This window comes from Ahaetulla prasina, chromosome 4 (assembly GCF_028640845.1).
Source record: "Ahaetulla prasina isolate Xishuangbanna chromosome 4, ASM2864084v1, whole genome shotgun sequence".
Taxonomy (NCBI): Eukaryota; Metazoa; Chordata; class Lepidosauria; order Squamata; family Colubridae; genus Ahaetulla; species Ahaetulla prasina.
In genome coordinates, this window is record NC_080542.1 from 142,987,578 (window position 1) to 143,012,261 (window position 24,684).

Here is a 24,684-nt window from a genome sequence, read left to right on the forward strand (position 1 = left end):
AACAAATTGTTCCACTGGTTAATTGTCCTCATTGTTAGAAAGGTTCTCCTTAGTTCTAGGTTGCTTCTCTCCTTGATTAGTTTCCATCCATTGCTTCCTGTCCTACCTTCAATTGCTTTGGAGAACAGGTTGGCCCCCTCTTCTATATGGCAGCCCATCAAGTATTGGAACAGTGCTATCATGTCACCACTAGTGATTCATCTCATTAAACCCAATTCCTGCAACTCTTCTTTGTATGTTATAGACTCCAGTCCTTTCACTGCGCCATCCAACCATCACTGAAGTGACACAATATCTGTTCTTTGGCATAACACAGGCTGCCTCTAGAAGATACTATAAATCATTATGGCAGAAATGAGATACGGTTCCCAGAATTTTCAGACTATCACAAAGAACAAAACATCCGGAATGTAGATGGTTGGGAAACTGTGCTGCAAGGCAATCTTTAATTCCCACTGAGGATCTGTAAGAGTTTACACTAACACTAATAGAGAAGCTCCCGAGTTAACTATTTATGACAGTATTATTGTTATTATCTGTTTCCAGGAAAACCCTGTTGTGACAAGAGAAAAATCAGTGAGAGGAATATCACTCTGTATCATCCTGATGGCCAGAAGACTCCTCCTGTTGAATGTCAGGAACGATGCTAGTCACATTACTATAGGATGGAGGAATGACCACCGAAGACAAGCTCTGAGAATTACTGGACTGGCTGCCTTCATTTTCACTCAGGCCGAACACAGATAAGTTTTCCTCTTCTGGAATATTCTCCAAGGAGATAGTCACAAAGGGTTCCTGAGGCGCCTCCTTTCCTGCACTCTGAAGGAGATGCATCCGAAAAGCTCTTTGAATTATGATGGCAGACTCATCCTGCTTTCTCTTGGGAGTTGTCACGATCGGCTCATAAGCAATCTTCTCCGGATATTTTTCTTCTATTTGGGACTCAAACGAGTCCATTTCTCCAGATTCTCCCAGCACCCTTTTGGTAAAAGCAAACAAAATATCCAAACAGTGGATTTTATTCCCATTGACTATCGGAAGGTCCATGGACAACAACTGCTGGCTATTTGGTTTTGGTATTCGTAAAGGTTCTGCCAGGGCATCTGCAAACTTGGACAGTGCTGAGTAAGAGATAAATTGGGTGGCTGTGGGGTCAAATTTTGCCCAGATCTCATAAAAGATTTCAAAGTCATCATCGCCTAGTGGTTCTGTGCTCTCTTCGGTGGCAATGTTCAAATTCTCAATGATGACAGCAATGTACATGTTGACTACAATCAGAAATGAAATAATGATGTAGCTGACAAAATAGGCAATGGCCACCTTGCTGTTGACGCAGGGGCTCTTCTGTGGGTTGGAGTTGATGTTCGGAGCACACATATAGTTGTCCTGATGGAGGAGCATCGGCCCCAGAAGCTCATCCCAGCCGGCAGACGTTGTTATCTGGAAGAGGCAAAGCATGCTGTTGCCGAACGTCTGGAAGTTGAAAATGTCGTCGATCCCCTGGCGCCAACTTGCGCAGGAGAAATTAGCCATGCCAAATATAGCGTAAATGAACATGATCAGGAAGAGGAGGAGCCCAATGTTGGTGAGAGCGGGAAGGGACATCAGCAGGGCGAAAAGCAGGGTGCGCAGTCCTCTCGCGCCTCGGATCAGCCTCAGGAGGCGACTGATACGGATCACACGAATGACACGCAAGATGGTCGGCGGGAAATTGAGATGTCGCCAAAGCTGGGTTGCTGCAAGGCCTGGAGGAGAAAAACAAAATACGCTTGCAATGAGTCTTTCGATTGAACTTGAGCTGCCGAGTAGCCATGTGTGAGTAGGCAGCAATATAAATTTTCTAAAACAAACAAACAAACAAACTTAGAACTCTATTCTTTAATAGAGGTAGTCCTCAACTTACAATGGTTTGGTTAGCAACCGTTCAAAGTTACAACAGCATTGAAATATGTGACTTAGGACTATTTTTTTCACAGTTACGACCTTTGTGCCATCCCCATGGTCACATGATCAAAATTCAGATGTTTGGCAACTGGTTCATAGGTGTGACCGTCGCTGTGTCCCAAGTTATGTGATCCTCTTTTGCGATCTTCTGACAAAGCCAGTGGGCAAGCCAGATTCACTTAACAACCAGGATACTAACTTAACATCTGCAGTGATTCACTTAACAACTAGGGCAAGAAAGGTCGTAAAATGGGGCAAAACTCACTTAACCAATGTCTCACTTACCAACAGAAATTTCAAGCTCAATTGTGGTCATGAGGACTACCTGCATTAGTCCCAAATTGAAACCATTTGTTTAGGAACCGTTCAAAGTTATGACAGCACTGAAATAAGGGTCTTATGAATGTTTTTCACACTTAATGACCATCTCAGTTCTCCATGGACATGTGATCAAAATTCAGACATTTGGCATGTATTTATGGCAGTTGCAGCGTCCCAGGGGTCATGTGATCCCCTTTTATGACCTTCTAACAAGCAAAGACAACGGGGAAGGCAGCATCATTTTACAACCATGGCACTATGTTAACAGCTACAGTGATTCAGTTAACAACTGTGGCAAGGAAGGTTGTAAAACGGGGCAAAATCCAGTTAATGACTGTCTTGCTTTAGGAAAGAAAATGTGGGGATAAATTGTGGTCATAAGTCAAGGCCGGGTTATTTACGGGATATTATAAATATGTATGGCATTGGGCCGGGTTATTTACGGGACCGCCTACTGCTACCGAATACCTCTCACCGACCCGTGCGCTCTCACAGAGAGGGTCTCCTCAGGGTGCCGTCAGCGAGGCAATGTCGTCTGGCGACGCCCAGGGGAAGGGCCTTCTCTGTGGGGGCTCCCACCCTCTGGAACGAACTGCCCCCCGGACTCCGTCAGCTTCCGGACCTTCGGACCTTCCGCCGCGGGCTTAAAACATATTTATTTAATTGTGCAGGACTGAGCTAGATTTTAAATTTATGGTTTTAATTGGGTTTTATTTTTATATTTTAATTAACGGGCTTTTAGAATAAGTTTTTTAACTGTTTTTATATTGTATTTATGTGTTTTTTAAGTGCCTGTGAACCGCCCTGAGTCCTTCGGGAGATAGGGCGGTATATAAATATGATTAAATAAATAAATAAATAAATAAGGCCTACCCATCCCCTCGGCCTTCCAGAAGGATCTGAAAAATTGGCTCTGCTGGTTGTCTTGGGGACCTTGATGGGGACACTAATGAAGTAAAAGACCGCATCTCTGTACAGTTCGTGCTTTTTATAGTTTTTATCTGATTTTTGTTATTACTTTTAATGCTGTTATATTTATGATTTTTATTGCACTGCAAACCAGACCAGTTCACTGTGGCTAATAAGACGGGCAGCATATACTTTTAATTAATAAATTTAATTAAATGATTGGCATAAAAATAACATACTGAAATATTGAATAATTAAAAATGGAAGGTTGTAATTTAACATAAATATGTATATTACTATTAGAATTGTATAAGTCTGTTAAATACAACAAATACGATTATTAATGTTTTATCTGTAGTAAAAGGAGTGACATTTAGAATATGATGATTGGCATAAAAATAACATTGAAATATTGAATAATCAAATAACGTAAGAGTATAATTCAACAAAATATGTGTACTATTATTAAACCTATATAAGCTTGTCAAGCGTAGTAAATATGAGGAATATTATTTTATTTGTATTAAAATGTAAGACACTCAGATGCCACACTGTTCCCAAACTGATATGTTTGTAAAAAATAAAATAAAATAATAAATAAATAAATGCAGATTTTTAATGATGGGTAAAGGTAGTTGGGATCTTGCCGAAGAGAGCAAATTGGTGGATTATTTTCTTAAAATGTGTTCCACACACAGACACGGACACAGGATCCGGAGATCTATTGGTTTGCTGCTGTGCCAGTTTGCTTTTTCCAAATTCTGAATTATTTCTCTTTCATGCAACACTTTACAATCAATTCTTGCAACCGTGCATTCCTAAGTCTGCATTAAACAGGTAGTCCTCGACTTACAACAGTTCATTTAGTGATCGTTCAAAGGCACAACTGCACTGAAAAAGAATGACTTGACCATTTTTCACACTTTACAAGCATTGCTGCCTCCCTGTGGTCACGTGATCAAAATTCAGGGGCTTGGAAACTGACTCATATTTATGACGGTTGCAGCGTCCTAACCTTCTGACAAGCAAAGTCAATGGGGCAGTCAGATTCACTTAACAACCGTGTTACTAATTTAACAACTACAAAGACTCACTTCATAACTGTGACAAAAAGGTTGTAGAATGGGACAGAACAACTGTCTCACTTAACAATATAAATTTTGGGCTGAATTGTGGTCATAAGTTGAGGACTATATGTACATGTGAAATGAAAGTTTGTGATGACTGTAAATAAGCATGCCATGCCAAACATTATCTGCCTTGTAGCCTGTTAGCATTGGCAAGCAAAGGACCTAGTAAAGCCAAAAAAAAAAAAAAAGTCTACTTACTAATGATTGAAAGAATGACAACCACCAAATCAAATATGTTCCAGGAGTCTTTGAAGAAATAAAGCCTCAGAGCCAACAGTTTCATTACACACTCGCCAGTGAAGAGGGCAACAAAGACACAGTTGATCTTTTCAAGAAGTTGGTCAGCAGCCACATCTTGACCTTCATATTCCACTGCCATGACCACCACATTTAAGAAGATAAGACTGATAATGAACAGTTCGAATGCTTGCTTGTTTACGATATCAAAAAGAAATCCTTGGAACTGGTTCTGCGGAAGGGAGGGAGGGAAAGGGGGAGAAAAAGAGGGAGGGAGGAAGGGAGGGAGGGAGGAAGGGAGGGAGGAAGGAAGGAAGGAAGGAAGGAAGGAAGGAAGGAAGGAAGGAAGGAAGGAAGGAAGGGACAGGGAGGAAAATAGAGGGAGGGAGGAAAAGGAAGAAAGGAGGAAGGAAGGAAGGAAGGAAGGAAGGAAGGAAGGAAGGAAGGAAGGAAGGAAGGAAGGAAGAAGGAAGGAAGGAAGGAAGGAAAGAAGGGAGGAACAGAAAAGGGAGGAGGAAAAGAGAGAGAGCAAAGGAAGGAAAAGAGGAGGAGGGGCAGAGGAAGGAAGTGGGAGGGAAAGAAGGAAGGAAGGAGTAAGGAAAGAAGGGAGGGACAGGAAAAGAGGGTGGGAGGAAAAGAGATGGAGAGAAGGAAGGAAAACAGGAGGAGGGAGGGAGGGAGGGAGGAAGGGGGAGGGAAGAAAGGAAAAGAGAAGGAGGGTGGGAGGAAGATGTTAGTGCCAAGATTCCAAAGCAGTTCAAATAATTACATCAAGTCCTTTGATAATTATTTATCCCAATCTGGAAGTCACTAATAGAACCTAACCTAACAGAAGCAGGAAGACAGAAAGACCTATATACTCTGAGGAAGTCCTGGAGGCTTCAAGGAGATGTTTCTATTGCTGTTGCCGAGTTAATTAAGTTCCTTTATGATTCCTCTATGAGGAATCAAAGAAACTGCTCCAGAGATTTGGCTGATCAAGTTCAAGACGTTTGATTGCTTCCTTCCTGCCTGGCTGTCAAGGATTAGCCTGAGGGGCAGTAGTGATATATTTGATTTCCTTTTTGCAGGTAATGAGGAAAAGAAATAGGATTCACAGCAGCTCTTGGGACCAGATGATCCTAGTTCAGTGCTTCCCAAAATTTTTCTTTCCTTATCGAAAATTGCTTATCTGAAACACCTTTTTAGGCAATTTAAGTAAAACATTAAGTGCACATGGAAAAAAAAAAGATGGGTTTACCCAAAGAAAAAACTATTTTTATCCCAACTGGGGTAATTTATTCCAGTTTGGGTAACATCACCTTAACTGAAAACACCTGAAAGCAGGAGAAGAAGCAATGGATTGAAAGTAATTAAGAAGAGAACCAACCTAGAACTAAGGAGAAATTTAATGACACTGGAAACAATTAATCCATGAAAGTTGTGGGTGCTACATCGCTGAAAGTTTTTAAGAAGAGATTGAACAACTCTTTGTCTGAATTGGCATAGGGTCTCCTGCTTGAATAGGGGGTTGGACTAGAAGACCTCTTTCGCCCTTTCCAACTCTGCTCTTCTGTAATTCTGAATAACATTTTTGTACTTTCTGTATTAACCAGCTGTAAGGAATGCAAATTAGTTGACATTTTCCCTGTGATTCAAGATGGCAGATTTATTGCAAACTAATCTGAGCTGACTTTGGCATAGTCTTTAAAATTTTGTTACTTGCAACTAGTCTCCCGGTTATTTAGAGATTGTTTTGACAGTTTGATGCATCTACAGGAACCCAATTCCGATGTTGGACCTTTCCACAGGAAAGTAAATTATATCGACAGCATTCCTCTCATTTTATCAAAGAATGCGATAAGATTAGTCTGGCATGATCTGTTTTTGACAAACCCATTTTGGCTTTTGGTTATTACTTTGTTTGCTTCTAGGTGTTTGGTGATTCGTTGCTTGATTATCTTTTCTAGAATCTTCCCCGGTATTGAGGTCAGACTGATAGGTCTGTAGTTTCCTGGGTCTGTTTTTTTTCCTTTTTTGAAGATGGGAACTACATCAGCTCTTTAACTTAATGTCTATGGTGGCTACTTTACAACTGCTGCATTTCCTTAATGATTACCCAAAAAAAAGTCGTAAAATTGGGTTGGTCATACAGGCTTTATTATAGTCGCAATTCCTGACACATTGAATCCTACACATGTATGATTTGTAACACATTGAATCATAGCAATAGCACTTAGACTTATATACCGCTTCACAGTGCTTTACCAGGCTCTCTGAGAATAGAATAGAATAGAATTTTTTATTGACCAAGTGTGATTGGACACACAAGGAATTTGTCTTGGTGCATATGCTCTCAGTGTACATAAAAGAAAAGATACTTTTAAACTTTGAACTTTTAAAATTTTTAATTGATTTTATGGGTTTTAAATTTATTAGTTTTACAGGGTTGATATTGTATTTTAAATGGGACCAATTGAATAAGTTTTTTAATGTTTGTTTTTAGCATTGTATGTGTTGTTTTTGTATTTTACTGTGGCTGTAAACTGCCCTGAGTCCTTTGGGAGAAGGGCGGTATACAAATTAAAATATTATTATTATTATTTATTATTATAAGCGGTTTAGAGAGTCAGTATCTTGCCCCCAACAATCTGGGTCCTCATTTAACCAGCCTCAGAAGGACGGAAGGCTGAGTCAACCTTCAGCCGGTCAGGATCGACCTGCTGGCAATTGGTAGAGTTAGCCTGCAATACTGCATTCTAACCACTGCGCCACCATGGCTCATGCAGGGGGAAAAATGTTCTATGTTTGGCTTTACTAGAATTTCTGAAAAGTCTTTCCAAGCTAATAATAATGCAAATGCATTGATGTTCCCAAGGGCCTTACCAGAGGTCGTGGAATAGTTTTATGTGGTTTCTTGCTACCAAGCTTTTTTAGTGCATTATAATATTTCTTTTGATCCTCTGACAAAAAGATGAGTTCTCCACCTAGGTATAAGAGAATAATAACATTGCTATTCAATTTCTAAAGTATATTTTAATTTATTTATCTCTGTTCAAAAGACAAGAATTGTCCAAAGCCAACTAAACAGCTAGTACCAATAAACAGAATTTCAAGAGATAAAGCTCTTTATAATTTGAATATTTATTGACTCGATGTTAAAGATGGATGGATGCATCATCTTCTAAAATACTCTTTAACTTAACCGAAAAAAGTTCCTGAATTTGGGTATAGCTATCCTAAAATGTTAGTCATAATTATGATATAATAAGAATAGAACTTTGTGGTTCTTTAAATGAAATATTTTTTTCTAGTAATCTCTTTGGGTATTCCATAAAGTCTTTTTTTTTTTTTGCTTTTTTGTTTCTAGAAGTCAAAGTGACTTGTAGCTACTTTTGTTACTTCTGTTGCTTGGAGCTGCTTAATTTAGTTTGTGACGCTCATGAAATAGAGACATCGTCTAAACTAAAATATGGCTTCTTTTTTGATTTTCTAGGACATGTCATCTGATTGACAGTATGACCTAAAAAAATTAGAGAATACATGTGCTACCTAAACTACTAAAGATAGCACTACCAGTAAGTGAACCATTGATGGTGGTTACTAAGAAACCAGGCCAAGAGCACCTTCGGACACCTACAGGCTCCAGGAGTTAAGGAACTGATAACTAAAAAAGTCATGCCTGGGCAGAAAGTTTTGCTTGCACAATCTATGGAAATGAGATGATGATGTACTTTGAGACAGTTCTAATGGTCTTAAAACAGTTCTAATAGTCTTAAAACATCTCATTGGTTTTGCAGCAAAAGGTTAACCCAACCTGTCTTTCCACAGACTTTCTACCTAAGATTATACAAGTAGTAAGGCAATACAGATAATTCCTTGACTTACAACAGTTCATTTAGCAACCATTCAAAGTTACAATGGCACTGAAAAAAATGACTTAGGCATCCCTATGACCACATGATCCAAATTCAGACACTTGGCAACTGGTTCTTATTTATAATGGTTTTGTTATCCCGAGGTCATGTAATCCCCCTTTAGTGACTTTCTGACAAGCAAAGTCAATGGGGAAGCTAGACTCTCTTAACAACTGTGTTACTAACTGCAGTGATTCACTTAGCAACTTGGCGGGAAAGATCGTAAAATGAGTCAAAACTCAGATAACAAATGTGTAACGTAGCAACAGAAGTTTTGGGCTTAATTGTGGTTGTAAATCAAGGACAACCTGTATTTAAAATGAGAGCAAGGCAGATTAGCTGTAAAACACAACACTAACACATTGACATTAGATACCCTTGAAAGAGTTTGTAACTGTTTGTCTTCATGAGTCTTGGCTGTCTATTTATGTTAGATACTTATCTTTTTTCTTTGCTGGTTGAAATTGTCGATAACTACACCAATGAAGAGGTTCAGCATGAAGAAGGATCCAAATATAATAAAAACCACAAAGTAAATGTATGCATATATGTTGTTTTCAAAACATGGCTGGGTGGAATTCTGAAATAAGGGGGAAAAAATACCGAGGAAAAGAACATATGGTAATTAGGTATAGAACACAGGCTAATTTAAATTTAATAAGTTGTTATTAAACTTAAGTTAATAAATTTAAGCTAATATGACACAGATGACCAATATCCTTCTGGATTTCAACTTCCTTTCTTCAGGATATGCAAAATGACTAGCACTGATGATGTTGCCTTGTTTGGATCATGAAATATCTGCAAAACTACCAAGCTCAAAGACCACCAAGGACCCATCATAACACGAATCGCTCTCCAGAAAAGCATTGCAAAGCAATTGCTTTCAAAACTGACATCTTCCCTGATCTGGAAGGCTAATGCAAAATGATACCATTTGGTTTGCATTTTCCCCAGCACTAAGGACATCTACACTTCCTGTCTCAAAAGCCTCAGTAAAATTATTTTCTCCTTGTGGAAAATATCAATAAACTATTTACTCTTCTTCTTTAATTCAAGATGCTTAATTTAACAGGAAACAGGCTAGCTGCTCAGGTGGAACTAAGCTTCAGTGCAATGTTTAATCCTTGATGGCTGCTGAGTCAACATTCAAGCCTTTTAGGATCTTTCGTTTGAACTTCCCATAATGCATTGTTGTTTTTGGTGGTGGTGGTGTTAGTCGCAAAGTTGTGTCTGACCCATCTTGACTCTATGGACAACATTCCTCCAGACCTTCCTGTCCTCTACCATCCTCTGGAGTCCATTTAAACTCATGCCTACTGTTTCAGTGACTCCATCCAACCACCTCGTTCTCTGTCGTCCCGTTCTTCTTTTACCCTCAGTCTTTCCCAGCATTAGGCTCTTCTCCAGTGAGTCCTTCCTTCTCATTAGGTGGCCAAAGTATTTCAGTTTCCTTTTCAGGATCTGGCCTTCTAAAGAACAGTCAGGGCAGGAGTGAAATCTAGCAGTTTCTGACAGGTTCTGGAGAACCAGTAGTGGAAATTTTGAGCAGTTCGGAGAACCGGTAGTGGAAATTTTGTGTAGTTCGGAGAACAGCAAATACCACCTTTGACTGACCCCAGGGGGAGGGGAGAATGGGAATTTTGCAGTATCCTTCCCCTGAAATGGGGTAGGAATGGAGATTTTGCAATCTCCTTCCCCTACCAAACCCACCAAGCCACACCACACCCATCAAGCCACGCCCATAGAACTGGTAGTAAAAAAATTTGGATTCCACCATTGAGTCAGGGTGATCTCCTCTAGGACTGACTGGTTTGATATCCTTGCAGTCTAATGCATAGTCCTGCATAGACCTGGCCTAATCAGAGCCTGCTGTGGTGTTCTCTGCTTTGCCTTATAAAACTTAATATTTGCTTTGCTTGGTTTTGCCTTCCCTTATTTCAGAAAAGAACCTTCCTTTGTTTCACATCTAAATTTATCTTTAGCGTCACTAGCTCCTGCTTGATCTAGAGCCCAATGGCACTTAGACTCCAACTAGGAAAGAGTAATTATTGGGTTATCATTATTATCACAACTAGCCAAATATTCAACAGAAGCTATGAAAACAACTGTTTTAGAGTTCCAAGCAGGGAATTTGGAAATCTGTATAACAGAATAATAGAGTGGGAAGGGATCTTAGAGGTCTTCTGGTCCAACTTCCTTCTCAAGCAGAAGACCCTGTACCATTTCAGACAAATGGCTGCCCAATCTCTTCTTAAAAACCTCCAGTGAAGGAGGACCCACAATTTCTGGAGGCAGGCCATTCCATTTTCCTATCTTATCCACATGTTGCAAGAGTGGCAAAGATTCATACTTCATGCTAAACTATAACATGGAGCCTTTCTTGTTAATTTAATCTGATCTGACCCATGATGGCTTGTGAAAATGTGTGACCCCAAATGTTAAGCCTTAACAAAACCTGAGGTTTTTTTTTAAAAATCCTGGTTTAACATTAAGTGTGAACCTAGGCTAATTTAAAATTTTTCTTTGCCATTGATTTCACCGGTGAGCTTTCTACATGTCATAAAAATATTACAGCCGAATTATAATTTCCCAAATTTGAAAAGAAATTTGAATGTTCTTATTTTTTAGTATTTAATCCCAAATCTATACCTAAACAATGTCAACTGATAAATGTCAATTCTTTACTGTTCTTCTATTCCCAATGTAGACCAGCTTTTAAGATCTGCTAATGGTTTTCCCAGTTGCAATGGATGGCTGTGAAAGCTGGACCATAAGAAAGGCTGAGCGCCAAAGAATTGAAGCCTTTGAACTCTGGTGCTGGAGAAGATTCCTGTGAGTCCCTTGGACTGCAAGGCGATCCAACCGGTCAGTCCTAGAGGAGATCAACCCTGACTGCTCTTTAGAAGGCCAGATCTTGAAAAAGAAACTCAAATACTTTAGCCACCTAATGAGAAGGAAGGACTCACTGGAGAAGAGTCTAATGCTGGGAAAGATTGAGGGCAAAAGAAGAATGGGACGACAGAGAATGAGGTGGCTGGATGGAGTCACTGAAGCAGTAGGCGTGAACTTAAATGGACTCCAGAGGATGGTAGAGGACAAGAAGGCCTGGAGGAACGTTGTCCATGGGGTCGCGATGGGTCAGACACGACTTCACAACTAACAACAACAACAGCAAATGTTATCTTAGAGCTTCTCTAATGCTCAAGCTAGAAAACTACAGCTTTGGGGACAATAGTGCAAGATTGCAAATTGAACAATAAGATATCTGAAAAAAAGAGAAACATAGCAACTTCTTTTTTACAGCTTACATCATTAGCTGAATCTACTGCAGCATACATAATATCCATCCAGCCTTTAAATGTTGCCTGGAAAAAAACCAAATGGAGATATTATTAAGCCAAATTATTAAAGTTTTCCATGCTTTTTCTCTTTGATTTGTCTGATAGAGGCAGACATTACTGTGTTTTCAAAATCATTGCAGCCTTTCCCCAGTCTGCCACTACAGGGCCTCTTCTGTACTTAAAGCAAAATTCATTTGCTACTTTTTCTTCAGAAATATATACTGGTAAAATCCTTATTAGATGCAGATAACAAGCATTTAATTTTCTTGGACAAAACATAGAAATATAAAACAATGGAGTTACTTTTCCCACACCTTACTGTATTTTTATTTTATTATTATTCCACACCTTATTTATAATGCTATTACTTTAAGCATATAATTTTCTTGTCTTATTCCCTTCAAATATTACAACTGGGCTAGAGGATTTTAATTTGAAATGAAAGATCACAGAAAATTAAGAAGGGAGAACATTATTGACTTCCCTTGATCCATCTGCCTCTTTTGATGTCCAGAACAGGATAGGAATAGAGACATAGATTTAGTTCTCCCATCCCATCTGGCTGACAAAGGAATAATTAAAAGACAATCATGTTTTGCTGATATGTAAAAGAAAAAAAAAGATGACCAATTTTTGCTCAAGGCAGCAAGACTCAACTCCTTTTGTTTTAGGTAATATTGTCTATATTTTTACTTCTGAAGTTAGGGGAACTAATTATGACTATTATTAATTTTATTTATAATACACCTACAAGATTCATTTCTCTATTTTATAAAATACTGGGTTCAGTTAACTATAGAAGCCATCATACTAACGATAATTACTAACTGTTCTACTCTGCAATATAAATGCAAAGGGTTGCATTTGGACTTTGTCCAAATAACACAAGCACATTTTAATTGTCTTTTTTTCCCCCCAGGACTGGTTTTTTAAAGTCACCTCATAGCTTTTTCTCCCAAGCAAATTTGCCCACAAATCAACTTTCAACAATCTGCTATTCCTTGTGTGTCCAATCACACTTGGCCAATAAAAATTCTATTCTATTCTATTCTATTCTATTCTATTCTATTCTATTCTATTCTATTCTATTCTATTCTATTCTATTCTATTAATAACACATTCTGGCTGCACACACCTTATGAAAGATATTTAATATCTATATTAAATATGGCTCCAAACAAACAACCAATCACATGATCAACTGGCCACACTAGCACTCAAGACATTTATAAGCTAAAGAGAACAGGACAAGAGAATCCTGCTGATGATGTTGTCTAGTCTGGTAACAAAACATTCAGAAATTGAAATCGAAACAAGCTTGGAGAGCAAACCACAGCCAAAATCCAAAATCTGACCTATAAATATTTTCTATTATTTCAAAGATATTTAATATCCATTTTATTAAACCTACCACTTGAAGGAGAGCCAGATAGCCATTCCCAACATGATCAAAGTTGATTGTCTTATTAATACAACTATTCTTGTTTTCAACGTTCCAACATGAAAATTTCCCTCCAAACAGTTGCACTCCTAAGATGTTAAATGGGAGCCATAGTACAATGCAGACAAGAAGCACATTTCCAATGGAAGGGATAGCTCCGGCCAGGGCATTCACAACAACCTTAAAGAAAAAAAGAAAAATGGAGATATACACAATCAATCTCCATTGCAAGAACAAATAGTATAGGCCGTCCTTGATTTATGACCAGACTGAGCCCACAATTGATGCTGTTAAGTGAAAAATTTCTTAAGTGAGTTTTGCCCCGTTTTACAACTTTTCTTGCCACATTTGTTAGGTGAATCATTTCAGTTGTTAAATTAGTAACACGGTTGTTTAGTGAATCTGGCTTCCCTGTTGACTTTGCTTGTCAGAAGGTCACAAAAGGGGATCACGTGACTCCGGGACACTGTAACCATCATAAATGAGTCAGTTGCCAAGTGTCTGAATTTTGATCATGTGACCATTGGGGATGCGGTCGTGAGTGTGAAAAACGGTCATAAGTCACTTTTTTCAGTGCCGTTGTAATTTTGAACAGTCACTAGATGAACTCTTGTAAGTCAAGAGCTAACTATAGTATGAACAAATGAGTACTTTCGAAGTCCACACATGTTAAAGTTGGTAAGATTGAGAAACATTGTCCTGCAGAACAGCTTCCCTACAAGATCCGAGTACCTCAAGTTGGACAAACCTTGGTCCATCCCAAACTGCACCTGCCCATGCATTCTAGACCAGCTGAAGTTTCAAAATGTTTTCCTTCCCCTTCATTAAAAATCAGGAGAATCTGGGAGAAAAACAGATGGACCAAAAGGGGGAAAAAAACAGACAATTCATGAGTTCAAAGTTTCAAACCATGTCAGGCAGGTTGGCAGGTGCAGCTATGTATCCAGAGGATAATTTCCCCCCACTCCACAGGGTGGTATTTTGAATAATAAATTCCTAATTTAAAAGTGATGTATGTTAGGTAAAGCAGCATTATTCAAATATATGGCTGAATTTGACTAGGGGAGCAGCAAATGTTTTTCATTAGAATCTTTCTTAGAATGTTAAATGTTCTCTAATATTCCTGCAATACTCAAAATAGAAAGAGCCATGTCTGAAACCAGCGGTGAAATCCACTTACCTTCGCTACTGGTTCGGGAACGGGAACACCCGGGAGTGTGCGTGCGCTGTATGCACGCACACCTCCTCTGCGCATGCACAGAGGGTCAAAAACAGGACATAATGATGTCCCGGTGGGTGGGCAGAGCCTCCCACTACTGGCGCTACCAGTTCGCACGAGCCGGGATAGATCCGGCCGGATTTCACTGCTGGCTGAAACAATGCATCAGTCCTATTCCTCTGAAATAAAACAAAATCTAGTTCCAAAAGATAGGCATACGGTATTTGAAACATAATCTTTGGAAGAGGGAGGGAGGGAGGGAGGAAAAGAGAAGGTGGGAGGGAGGGAGGGAGAGAGAGACAGAAGAAAGGAAGGAGGGGGGGAGGGAGGGAGGGAGGGAGGAAGGAAGGAAGGAAGAAAAAGAGAAGGTGGGAGGGAGGGAGAGAAGAAAGAAGGGAGGGAAGGAAGGGAGGGAGGGAGGGAGGAAGAAAGGAAGGAAGGAAGGAAGGAAGGAAGGAAGGAAGGAAGGAAAAGAGAAGGTGGGAGGGAGGGAGAGAAGAAAGGAGGGAAGGAAAGAAGGAAGAGAAGGAAGGAAGGAAAAGAGAAGGTGGGAGCGAGGGAAAGAAGAAAGGAGGGAGGGAAGGGAGGGAGGGAGGGAGGAAGGAAGGAAGGGAAGGAAGGAAGGAAGGAAGGAAGGAAGGAAGGTTTAATACCTTTATTCCTTTAAATCTAGACAGTGCTCGGAGAGGTCTAAGGGCCCTCAATGTTCTTAGAGATTTTGTGGAGATATTGCTGTCACACTGTCTTGTCTTTGATACACCTCTTGCCATAGGAAAAGAAACCTGTGAAAAACAGGAAAAGTAGACTTCAAAAGACAACTTGTAATTCTGGTTTACTTTCAGGAAAAAAACCATGCTAAGAAATTTAGGAAATATCAATGCTAAGCCTGCTATGAAAGCCCTGACCTATAGTTTCCTCTCACCCACCCCCATCCCCATTTTACTGTTCTCTCCATCTGTTGCCTTCACTAGCTTAGAATCATAGGACATCAGACCTTGGAGGTTCTGTAGTCCAAACTCCTGCAGGAGATCCTATATCATTTCACACAAATGGTTGTCCAGTCTTTTTTCAAAAGCTCCAGTGATGGAGCACCCACAACTTTTGAAGGCAAGCTGTTCCACTGATTGATTATTTTCAGCATTAGGAAATTTCTCCTTAGTTCCAAGTTGCTTCTCCTTTTGATTGGTGTCTACCTGTTGCTTCTTGTCCTGCCCTCAGGTGCTTTGGAGAATAACTTGACTCCCTCTTTTTTGTGGCAGCCCCTCAGATATTGGAACCCTGCTTTCATGTCACCCCTAGTCCTTCTTTTTACTAGACTAGACATACACAATTCATGCAGGCATCTTCATATGTTTTAGCTTCAATTTTTGTTGTTCTTCTCTGCACTTTTTCTAGAGTCTCAACCAGGGATGGGCTGCTGGGGGTTCGCAGGGGTTCGGGAGAACTTCTAGCTAAGATTCTGTGCTGTTCGGAACACCCCCAAATCTTACTCCTGGCTGGCCCTGCCCCGCCCTCCCCTCCCAGGACTCCTCACACAGCTCATTTTGGATGCAGGTAAGTGCAGGGCATGCATGGAGGCTTGGAGAAGGCAAAAAACAGGCCTACCGGAAATTTGGAAAGGCTGGGAATGGGCCCGTTTCCAGCCTTCAGAGGGCCTCCGGAGCCTCGGGAGGCTATTTTCGCCCTCCGGAGGCTCGAAGAAAGCCTCTGGAGCCCGGGGAGGACAAAAATGCCCCCCCCAAGGTGCAGGAAGACTGGGCTATGCCCACCATGGCCATGCCCATCCATCAACTGGGCAGAGAACCCCTTGCTAAAATTTTTGAAGCCATCCCTGGTCTCAACATCTTTTTTACATCATGGTGACCAAAACTGGATGCAATATTCCAAGGTCTTGCCTATATAAGGTCTTACCAAGGCCTTATAAAGCAGTACTAGTACTTCATGGAATCTTGATTCTATCCCTCTGTTAATGCAGCCTAGGACTGTATTGTCTTTTTTGGTTGCTGCTACACACTGCTAGCTCATATGTAAATGATTGTAATGATTGTAATGTAAATGATTAGGGCCTCTGTGGCTCAGACTGCTAATGCAGTCTTTATTAACAGCAGCTGCCTGCAATTACTGCAGGTTCAAGTCCCACCAGGCCCAAGGTTGACTCAGCCTTCCATCCTTTATAAGGTAGGTAAAATGAGGACCCAGATTGTTGGGGGCAATAAGTTGACTTTGTATATAAATATATAAATAGAATGAAGACTATTGCTAACATAGTGTAAGCCGCCCTGAGTCTTCGGAGAAGGGCGGGATATAAATGCAAATAAAAAAAAATTGTCTACTAGGACTCCAAGACCCATCCTACAGTTTACTGTTATTGAGCCAAGATTCACCTAATCAGTACTTGTACATTTATTTTTGTTGCCTAAATGTAACACCTTACTTTTCTCTACACTGAACTTCATTTTGTTAGATATAGGAAATGGGAATAATTTTCATGCGGCTCTCTATGTGAGAAACTACTTTTCCTATTTCCACATTGCAGCAATGCACATAACAAGAAAATACATGGTACTCACACACACAATAAAGAAATCAAGAATACACCAGCCGTCAGTAAAATATTTTCTAAAGCCATAGGCCACCCATTTGAGAAGCATCTCCAAGAAAAAGATACAGAAAAAGAATACATCGGCATAGTCAAGAATGTTTTTTATGATCTTTCTTCTATCGAGGTAAATATCTTCAAAGATCTGGAATTATAAATCAGATGTCATTTAGACTACAGTAAAATCAAATATTGTATCTATAGACCCCTCATATCCTGGATATAAACTGTTCTGACCAGAGGTGGGTTTCAGCAGGTTCTGACCAGTTCTGGAGAACCGGCAGCAGAAATTTTGAATAGTTCAGAGAACCGGTAAATACCAACTCTGATAAGTCCCGCCCCCATCTAGTCTCTGCCTCCCGAGTCCCAGCTGATCAGGAGGAAATTGGGATTTTGAAGTAACCTTCTCCTGGAGTGGGGTAGGAATGGAGATTTTACAGTATCCTTCCCCTGCCATGTCCACCAAGCTACGCCCACCAAGCCATGCCATGCCCACCAAGCCACACCCACAGAACCAGTAGTAAAAAAAATTGAAACCCACCACTGGTTCTGACTTCTCCCTTAGGAAGCTAGCATAGGGCATTACATGTCAAGATAGCTAGACACAATGTTTTTTCGCCCTTGTGTCATCACTCTGCTGAACATCTAATCCTTAAGTATTGCCCTATATCTTATTTACCCATGTAGTAGTGATCTATTGCTATGATCTTTCTCATCTTTTCATCTACCTTCTCCTATTGGTATTTTAAGATTATATTACTTTGTTGTTTGTAGTATGTATATTGAGAGCTTATACATTGGAGACAAATTCCTTGTGTGTCCTATCACACTTAGCCAAACAAAGCTGTTCTCTTCTGTTCTGTTCTGTTCTGTTCTGTTCTGTTCTACTCTACTCTACTCTATTCTACTTACCCTACCCTACATTCTATTCTATTCCGTATTCTGTATTCCATATTCTATATTCTAGTCTAGTCTAGTATTATTAGTGCCTTATTAACAACAGAAGCTAAAGAAAAGCAGAGTTGATTCAAAGCATAGTAAACTTACCAGAGCACCACTACTCAGTAATATCATGAATATAATAAAGGATTCAAACCAATTATGTTTTATGATTTTGTAGCAGGTTTTTCTAACTCTCCACCAAGTGTTGCCTGGAAATGTATCTGTATTCACTCTGCAGCATGGAAACAATTTCATGAAGACTGAAATAAAGAACATAGAAATTATTAGTTCTTGAAAATGGATCAGGTCCCAATCCGTTCCTGGGCTCTTTTTCCAGCGCCCCCCTCTCTTTTTTTGCAGCCATAGGACTGCAATTCGGACATCTGCAACTGCCTCACACTTATGACCAGTTGCAGCATTCTGCAGTCACACAATTACAATTTGCAATTTTTTTCACCAATTTCCGGCAATAAATACTATTGAGGAAGTAGGATTTGCTTGCAACGGTTTCATTTGCTTAACAACCATGCAGTTTGCTTAATGATTGCTGTAAAAATTGTTATAAAATCAAATGCAACTTGACTTACCACCACAACAACTTACAATGGAAACTCTGGTTCCAATTGTGGTTGTAAGTCAAGGACCATCAGTACTGCTAACTGATACATAGTCAAACAAAGATAACTATATACAGATAGTCCTTGATTTAAAACCACAACTGAGCTCAAAATGTCTGTTGCTAAATGAGACAGTTGTTAAATTAGTTTCACTTCATTTTATGATCTTTCTTGACACAATTGTTAACTGAATCATTGCAGTTGTTAAGTTAATAACATGGTTGTTAAATGAATCTGTTTTTCCCATTGATTTTTCTTGTCAGAAGGTCACAAAAGGGGATCACGTGACCCCGGGACACTGCGACCGTCACAAATATGAACCAGTTGCCAAGCATATGAATTTTGATCACATAACCATGAAAATGCTGCAATGGTTGTAAGTGTGAAAAATGGTCATAAGTCACTTACCTAACTTTGAGCAGTCACTAAATGAACTGTTGTAAATCGAGGGCTACCTGTATACGTTTATCTTCCAGGATGCTCCAAGGCCCATCCATCAGAATCGTTTGTTGAAAGGCAGGCTGGAGGCAATTATTTTTGCATCTACCATGCTGGCTTCTTGAATTTGAGTAGGGGCTCTGATTTCAGTCCCTCTGACAATCCAGACTCTCAAAAATTTCTCATACAGAAAGCACATATAAAGTAACAAAATAGAATTTGAAAGGAGCGCAATGGCTCAGCGGTTAAAACCGCTGAACTTGCCCCGTTCTTGCCCCAGTTCCTGCCCACCTAGTAGTTTGAAAGTAAGCAAATGTGAGTAGATAAATAGGTACCATTTTTTGTGGGGAGGTAACCAATGCGCCTTGGTATGCAATCATGCTGGCCACATGACTACGGAAGTGTCTTCGAGCAATACTGGCTCCCTCAGCTAGGAAATAGAAATGAGCAACTCCCCCCTAGAGTTGGACATGACTGGACAGGGAAGAAATTTACTATGGAAACCATAAAATCCAACCCTCAGTTCAGTGCTTCAATCCAAATTAAAACCTCCTCAACAGATGGAAAGGCTTGAATACATCAAGTGAAAGGAGGTTCAAAGTCTCCCTTAGGAGTAAGTTTCAAAACCTATAGCTTTTATCACCTTTCCTAAAAAACATATTTGAACTTTCAGACACAGCGTTGGCTTTTTAATAGAAAAGGAAAAAAACCTAGGGGAGGAAGGGATGCCAACTGACTGGGAAAGGAATTCCTGATCAGGTCTGGAGAAACAAAACCTGTTCGTTTTTGCTGCTTCTTCAGTCCCGTAGTTAGAAGCAATTGTTTGTTTAGCTACCAGGAGTTACATAAATTTTAAAGCTGTGCAGTATAAATTTGCTTAACATAATAAAAGGTTGAGCTATAAGCACCACCTAGAGTAGCCCCATGGCAAACAAAATAGGTGGTGTAGGTAGTTAGCACCTACTCCTCTCCTAGAAAAACGAAATATTCTAGGAAATATTAAAAAGGCAGAATATTATATTTCCCTGGGTGAGAAATGGAGAAACATATTTTTTAGGCAGGAAGCAAATTCACTCTTAATAGCCTACAGCAGATGTCAGCACTCAAGAGATAAAGAGATAGCTAGGTCTATTCATAAGCAAATGCCCTTACCCAAGATCCAACAAAGGTAGGATCAGCCCTCTACCCATCTAGCAATAGAATTCACCATATGGCACCTGGGGAGATTACATCATCCAGTAAGATTCAATCAAGCTTGGGACTCAAAAGACAACCTACAAAGTTACCCCTGCATGGCCCCATGGGAGTCTGACAACCAATCAAAATACAAGCTCAAATTCAAAGCCCAACAGAGGGTATAAATCAGTGGTGGAATTCAAATTTTTTTACTACCGGTTCTGTGGGCGTGGCGTGATGGGTGTGGCGGGCGTGGCTTGGTGGGCATGGCAGGGGAAGGATACTGCAAAATCCCCATTCCCATCCCACTCCTGGGAGAAGGATATTGCAAAATCTCCATTCCCACCCAACTCTGGGGCCAGCCAGAGGTGGTATTTGCTGGTTCTCCAAGCTATTCAAAATTCCCCCTACCAGTTCTCCAGAACCTGTCAGAACCTGCTGGATTTCACCCCTGGTATAAATCTATCTATCTGTCTCTCACCCATGTGCTTTTTTTGCCCAGGACCTCAAAACCATGTGGTCCTGTCCACCATGAAACCATCTTTCCAAGCAGCCTCCATGTTTCCAGTGTCTTTCTCCCCACTTGGAACTGAATCCAGATGGACATTTCATCCAACAATGACAAATTTAACAGAACTGGAGCATTACTTGAACACCATCAGTCAATTTCAAAAGGCATCTTTACTCAGAACAGCTTATATCCTGCGACGAGACCTTTAACGCCATCAGACATCCCCATCTACCTACCCTAGGTCCTTGAAAAAGACTCAATAGGTGGATTAAAATGCCAAATCCAGTCTAACCATCTGGCTAACCGTGTAATCATATCATCATCATCATCATCATCCAGGTGAAACATTATATTGGAGTTGGCACATTTACTTAGAAGGAAGACAGCCACCAATCACGATTTCATCAGATTTGTTTAACTGGATTCATTTTCTGCCAAGAAACCTGGTTTTCACCTTGTGGGAAACAGTCCTGAGGTTCCTTCTTGACTTCAGGCACATGATGGATAGGAGATCTCTGATCCACCGTGCTGGTATCTGAACAGCTCGAATCACAATCTGATCTCTGGATATGAGAAAAGAAAAACCAAACTCAGCTTATGAGGAATGAAGGCAGCTCTGCACATTACTCAGGAATATTCCGCTCATAGAAAAGGCTGAAACTCAGCATGCTTTTTAACAGGGCTTTGAGAGCTCCAAGTAGCATGCAGAAAACCTTCTGTGATATATAGGAAATTTATCCATGGCTTAAGTTACACACATTATTATAAGCCACAAGAAAATCGTGATTTGAAGGACTATTTGTATCTGGCGATTTTCTACCTTTGGTTCTGGATGACATATACACTGCCCCAAACAGCTCATGTGCAAAATACAGAGTTGCACAGAATAACAGAGTTGGAGGTTATCTAATCCAACCCCCTGCTCAATCAGGAGACCCTATACCAGGGGTGTCAAACTCACGGCATCATGTGGTGTATCAGAACTGTTTCCCCCTTCGCTAAACCGGGTGTAGGCGTGGCCAGTGTGTGACGCATCCGGCCCATGGGCAGGGAGTTTGACAGCCCTGCCCTATAGCACTCCAGACAAATGGCGGCACAATCTCTTCTTAAAAACTCCACAACTTCTGGAGGCAAGCCACTGCATGTACATATGTATCTCTTATTTCCTACCATAGCTGCCACATTTATACTGTGTTTCATTGTAAGATTTTTTTAAATTGAGTCATTGTTTATACATTTCATGGGCTGCCCTGAATCATGTGTCAACAGGTGACTACATAAGCCGATTAGATAACAAATAAACAAATGAATGAGGTGAAATGTACAAAGCTATATTGAATGTTTTGATTGGCCTTGTTGCTATGTTAGGACAATGTGCCCTGAACTGAGAGTATTTTGAGTTTATACAATTAGAGTTCCTATGGGCTTTATGGTCCATTCCAATGACATACCTTTGAAGAATGGACGCTATTTGCTTAGATTTTAAATTCAAAAGCTGTTTGCCCTGAAAAAGTATCATGGGAGTAAGGGGACCCTTGTCGTCCCCACACAAAATCAGTTCTGCCATTCCATGCTTACAAGAAGGGCCCACTGCATGGGGCTGAGACACAAAAAATTCTGGAATCCTTTTGTAAGAGTAACCTAAGAATAGTAACTTCTCTGGTCAAATTTTAAACAATGCAAAGTACCATTTTCTCAGCAAGTAATGAAGATATCTTGATCATTTTTATTTGCTTTACCTTGGGAACATCCAAAGACCAAATACTTGTAGTTTCAGAAACTTGAGAAGAGAGTCTTCGATTTTGGCCTTGGTATACCGGTATTTCTTTCCTCTTTCGCAGATTGTTCTCCTAGAAAAAGACAGCCAACAAATAGTTTGCTATGCCAAAATGTTTTCTTTGTCAAGTTTCTCCAAGAACGTCAAGAAGTTCCATCCCAAACATAAAATGGTATTAAAAGCAGTAAAGAAATGTCAAAATCTTAAACATTTATTTTGAAATATTATCAATGTAATGAACACAAAAGAGCAAATTATGTCATCCCCATCCTTTGGGGATGAAACATGCATTGCCATATTTGGATTATTTAAAACATCTGTTGAACTGTTGTGGCCTGTTGGCCTCCAACAGCCGAATCAGAGGAGGAGGAGGAGGAGGAGTGGGAGTCAGGGCCAGCATCAAGGCAATCGGAGAGCTCCAAGGGGGGAGAGGGAATGGAGCTGGCAGAGATAGAGACAGAGGCAGAGCCTGGACCGTCCACCAGCCCTCAGATGGACAGTCAACAGCCCCCAGGTCTGGAGGTAGCTGATGAGGAAGAAGAGGAACAGATGGGTCCAGTGCCTGATGCACAGATGTGCAGAAGGCAGAGGAGAGGAGAGCAGTGGAAATCTATGGGCCGGTCCTTGGGACGAAAGAGCCATCACTGCTAGAGGTCCCGTCCTTGCTCCGGGGATAAAAGACAGGGGGCAGAGATGAATAGGTGCGGCAGTCAGCCACTCATAGCCTGCACTTCCAAATCCTGTCTGGAAATCATCAGAATTCTTCTTGGAATCTGCAGCGCCTTCTGAGCATGTGCGTGTGTGTCTGCTGCTGGAAGAAAACAAGCGCACCTTCCAGGACTTCCTTTGCAAGTGTGGAGAGAGAGAAAGAGAGACTCCTGGGGTGTTGGGGCCAGTTCAGTGGAAAAGGGAGCAAGTGTCACTTTCCACAGGACTTAAGAGACTTTGTACCCTGCTGTGAGAGAGCGGCTGGTGGCACTCCTAATAAAGGGAACATTTCGGTAAATACAAAGGGCTTGTCGTGTTTGGGAGTTTGGTCAGAACATGAACCCAAATTTTTATTCCTCCAGAGGCTCATAAATGCAGTTTAAAAAAATAAAAATAAAAATAAAGGAGTCCCAGCAGATTTTATTTTGCTAGTTGTACTCTAGAGGGCGGTGCTCATCTCCGTTTCAAGGCGGTTGAGCCAGTGCTGACCGCAATCATGTGACCAGCATGATGTCACGAAGCACCGTTACCTTCCCACTGAAGTGGTACCTGTTTATCTATTCACATTTGCATGCTTTCCAACTGCTAGGTTGGCAGGAGCTGAGGCAAGGACAGGAGTTCATCCCATCGTGTGGCACTCGGGTCTCAAACCAGGGCTGCTGGCTTTCCAGTTGATGAGCCTAGCTGAGACTCCAGGCCACCTCAGATAGACAGTAAAATGAGAGAAATCCAATATCTCGTCTCTTCCCAATATCTGCTATTCAAGATATATACAGGTAATTCTCGACTTCAACCATTCTTTAGTGATCATTCCAAGTCACAAGAGCACTGAAAAAGGGACTTGCAGCCAGTTTTCATATTTATGACTACCGCAATACAGGTAGTCCTCAACTTACAACAGTTCGTTTGGTGACCATTCGAAGTTACAACGGCACTGAAAAAAGGGACCTATGACCTTTCTCACACTTAAGACTGCTGTAGCATCCCCAAGGTTCTGTGATCTGCATTCAGATGCTTGAAAACTGACTCACATTTATAATGGTTGCAGTGTCCTGGGGTCAAGTAACTTCCCCTTTTGCAAACTTTTGACAAGCAAAGTCCATGGGGAAGCCAGATTCACTTAACAGCCTTGCTACTAATTTAACAACTGCGGTGATTCAGTTAACAAATGTGGGGGGAAAAAAGTCATAAAATGGGGCAAAACTTGCTTAACAAATTTCTCACAATAATGTAAATTTGGGGCCTAATTGTGGTCATAAGTTGAGGACTACCTATATCTGCAATCACGTGATCAAAATTCAGGTGCTCAGTAACCGGAAAGTATTTATGCTGGTTGCAGCATCCTGGGGGTGGGGGTGGGGGGTCACGTGATCCCCATATACAATCTTCCCTGACAGTTTCCAACAAGCAAAATCAATGGGGGAAGCCAGGTTCACTTAGCGACTGCATGATTCACTGCAGTGAAGTGCTTAACA

The 24,684-nt window shown here is 40.6% G+C and overlaps 1 protein-coding gene across 1 annotated transcript in view; it reads right to left on the bottom strand.

The window, feature by feature from the left end:
* Positions 1–588: 588 nt before the first annotated feature.
* The window catches only part of LOC131198280 (sodium channel protein type 5 subunit alpha-like), an 86,426-nt gene continuing 62,330 nt past the window's right edge, over positions 589–24,684 (bottom strand). The window contains 11 exon segments of the mRNA XM_058182767.1: positions 589–1,745; positions 4,503–4,773; positions 7,407–7,507; positions 8,876–9,017; positions 11,749–11,805; positions 13,193–13,402; positions 15,095–15,223; positions 17,018–17,185; positions 18,088–18,242; positions 21,179–21,287; positions 22,464–22,574. Of these exon segments, the coding sequence (XP_058038750.1) occupies positions 589–1,745; positions 4,503–4,773; positions 7,407–7,507; positions 8,876–9,017; positions 11,749–11,805; positions 13,193–13,402; positions 15,095–15,223; positions 17,018–17,185; positions 18,088–18,242; positions 21,179–21,287; positions 22,464–22,574 (2,610 nt within the window).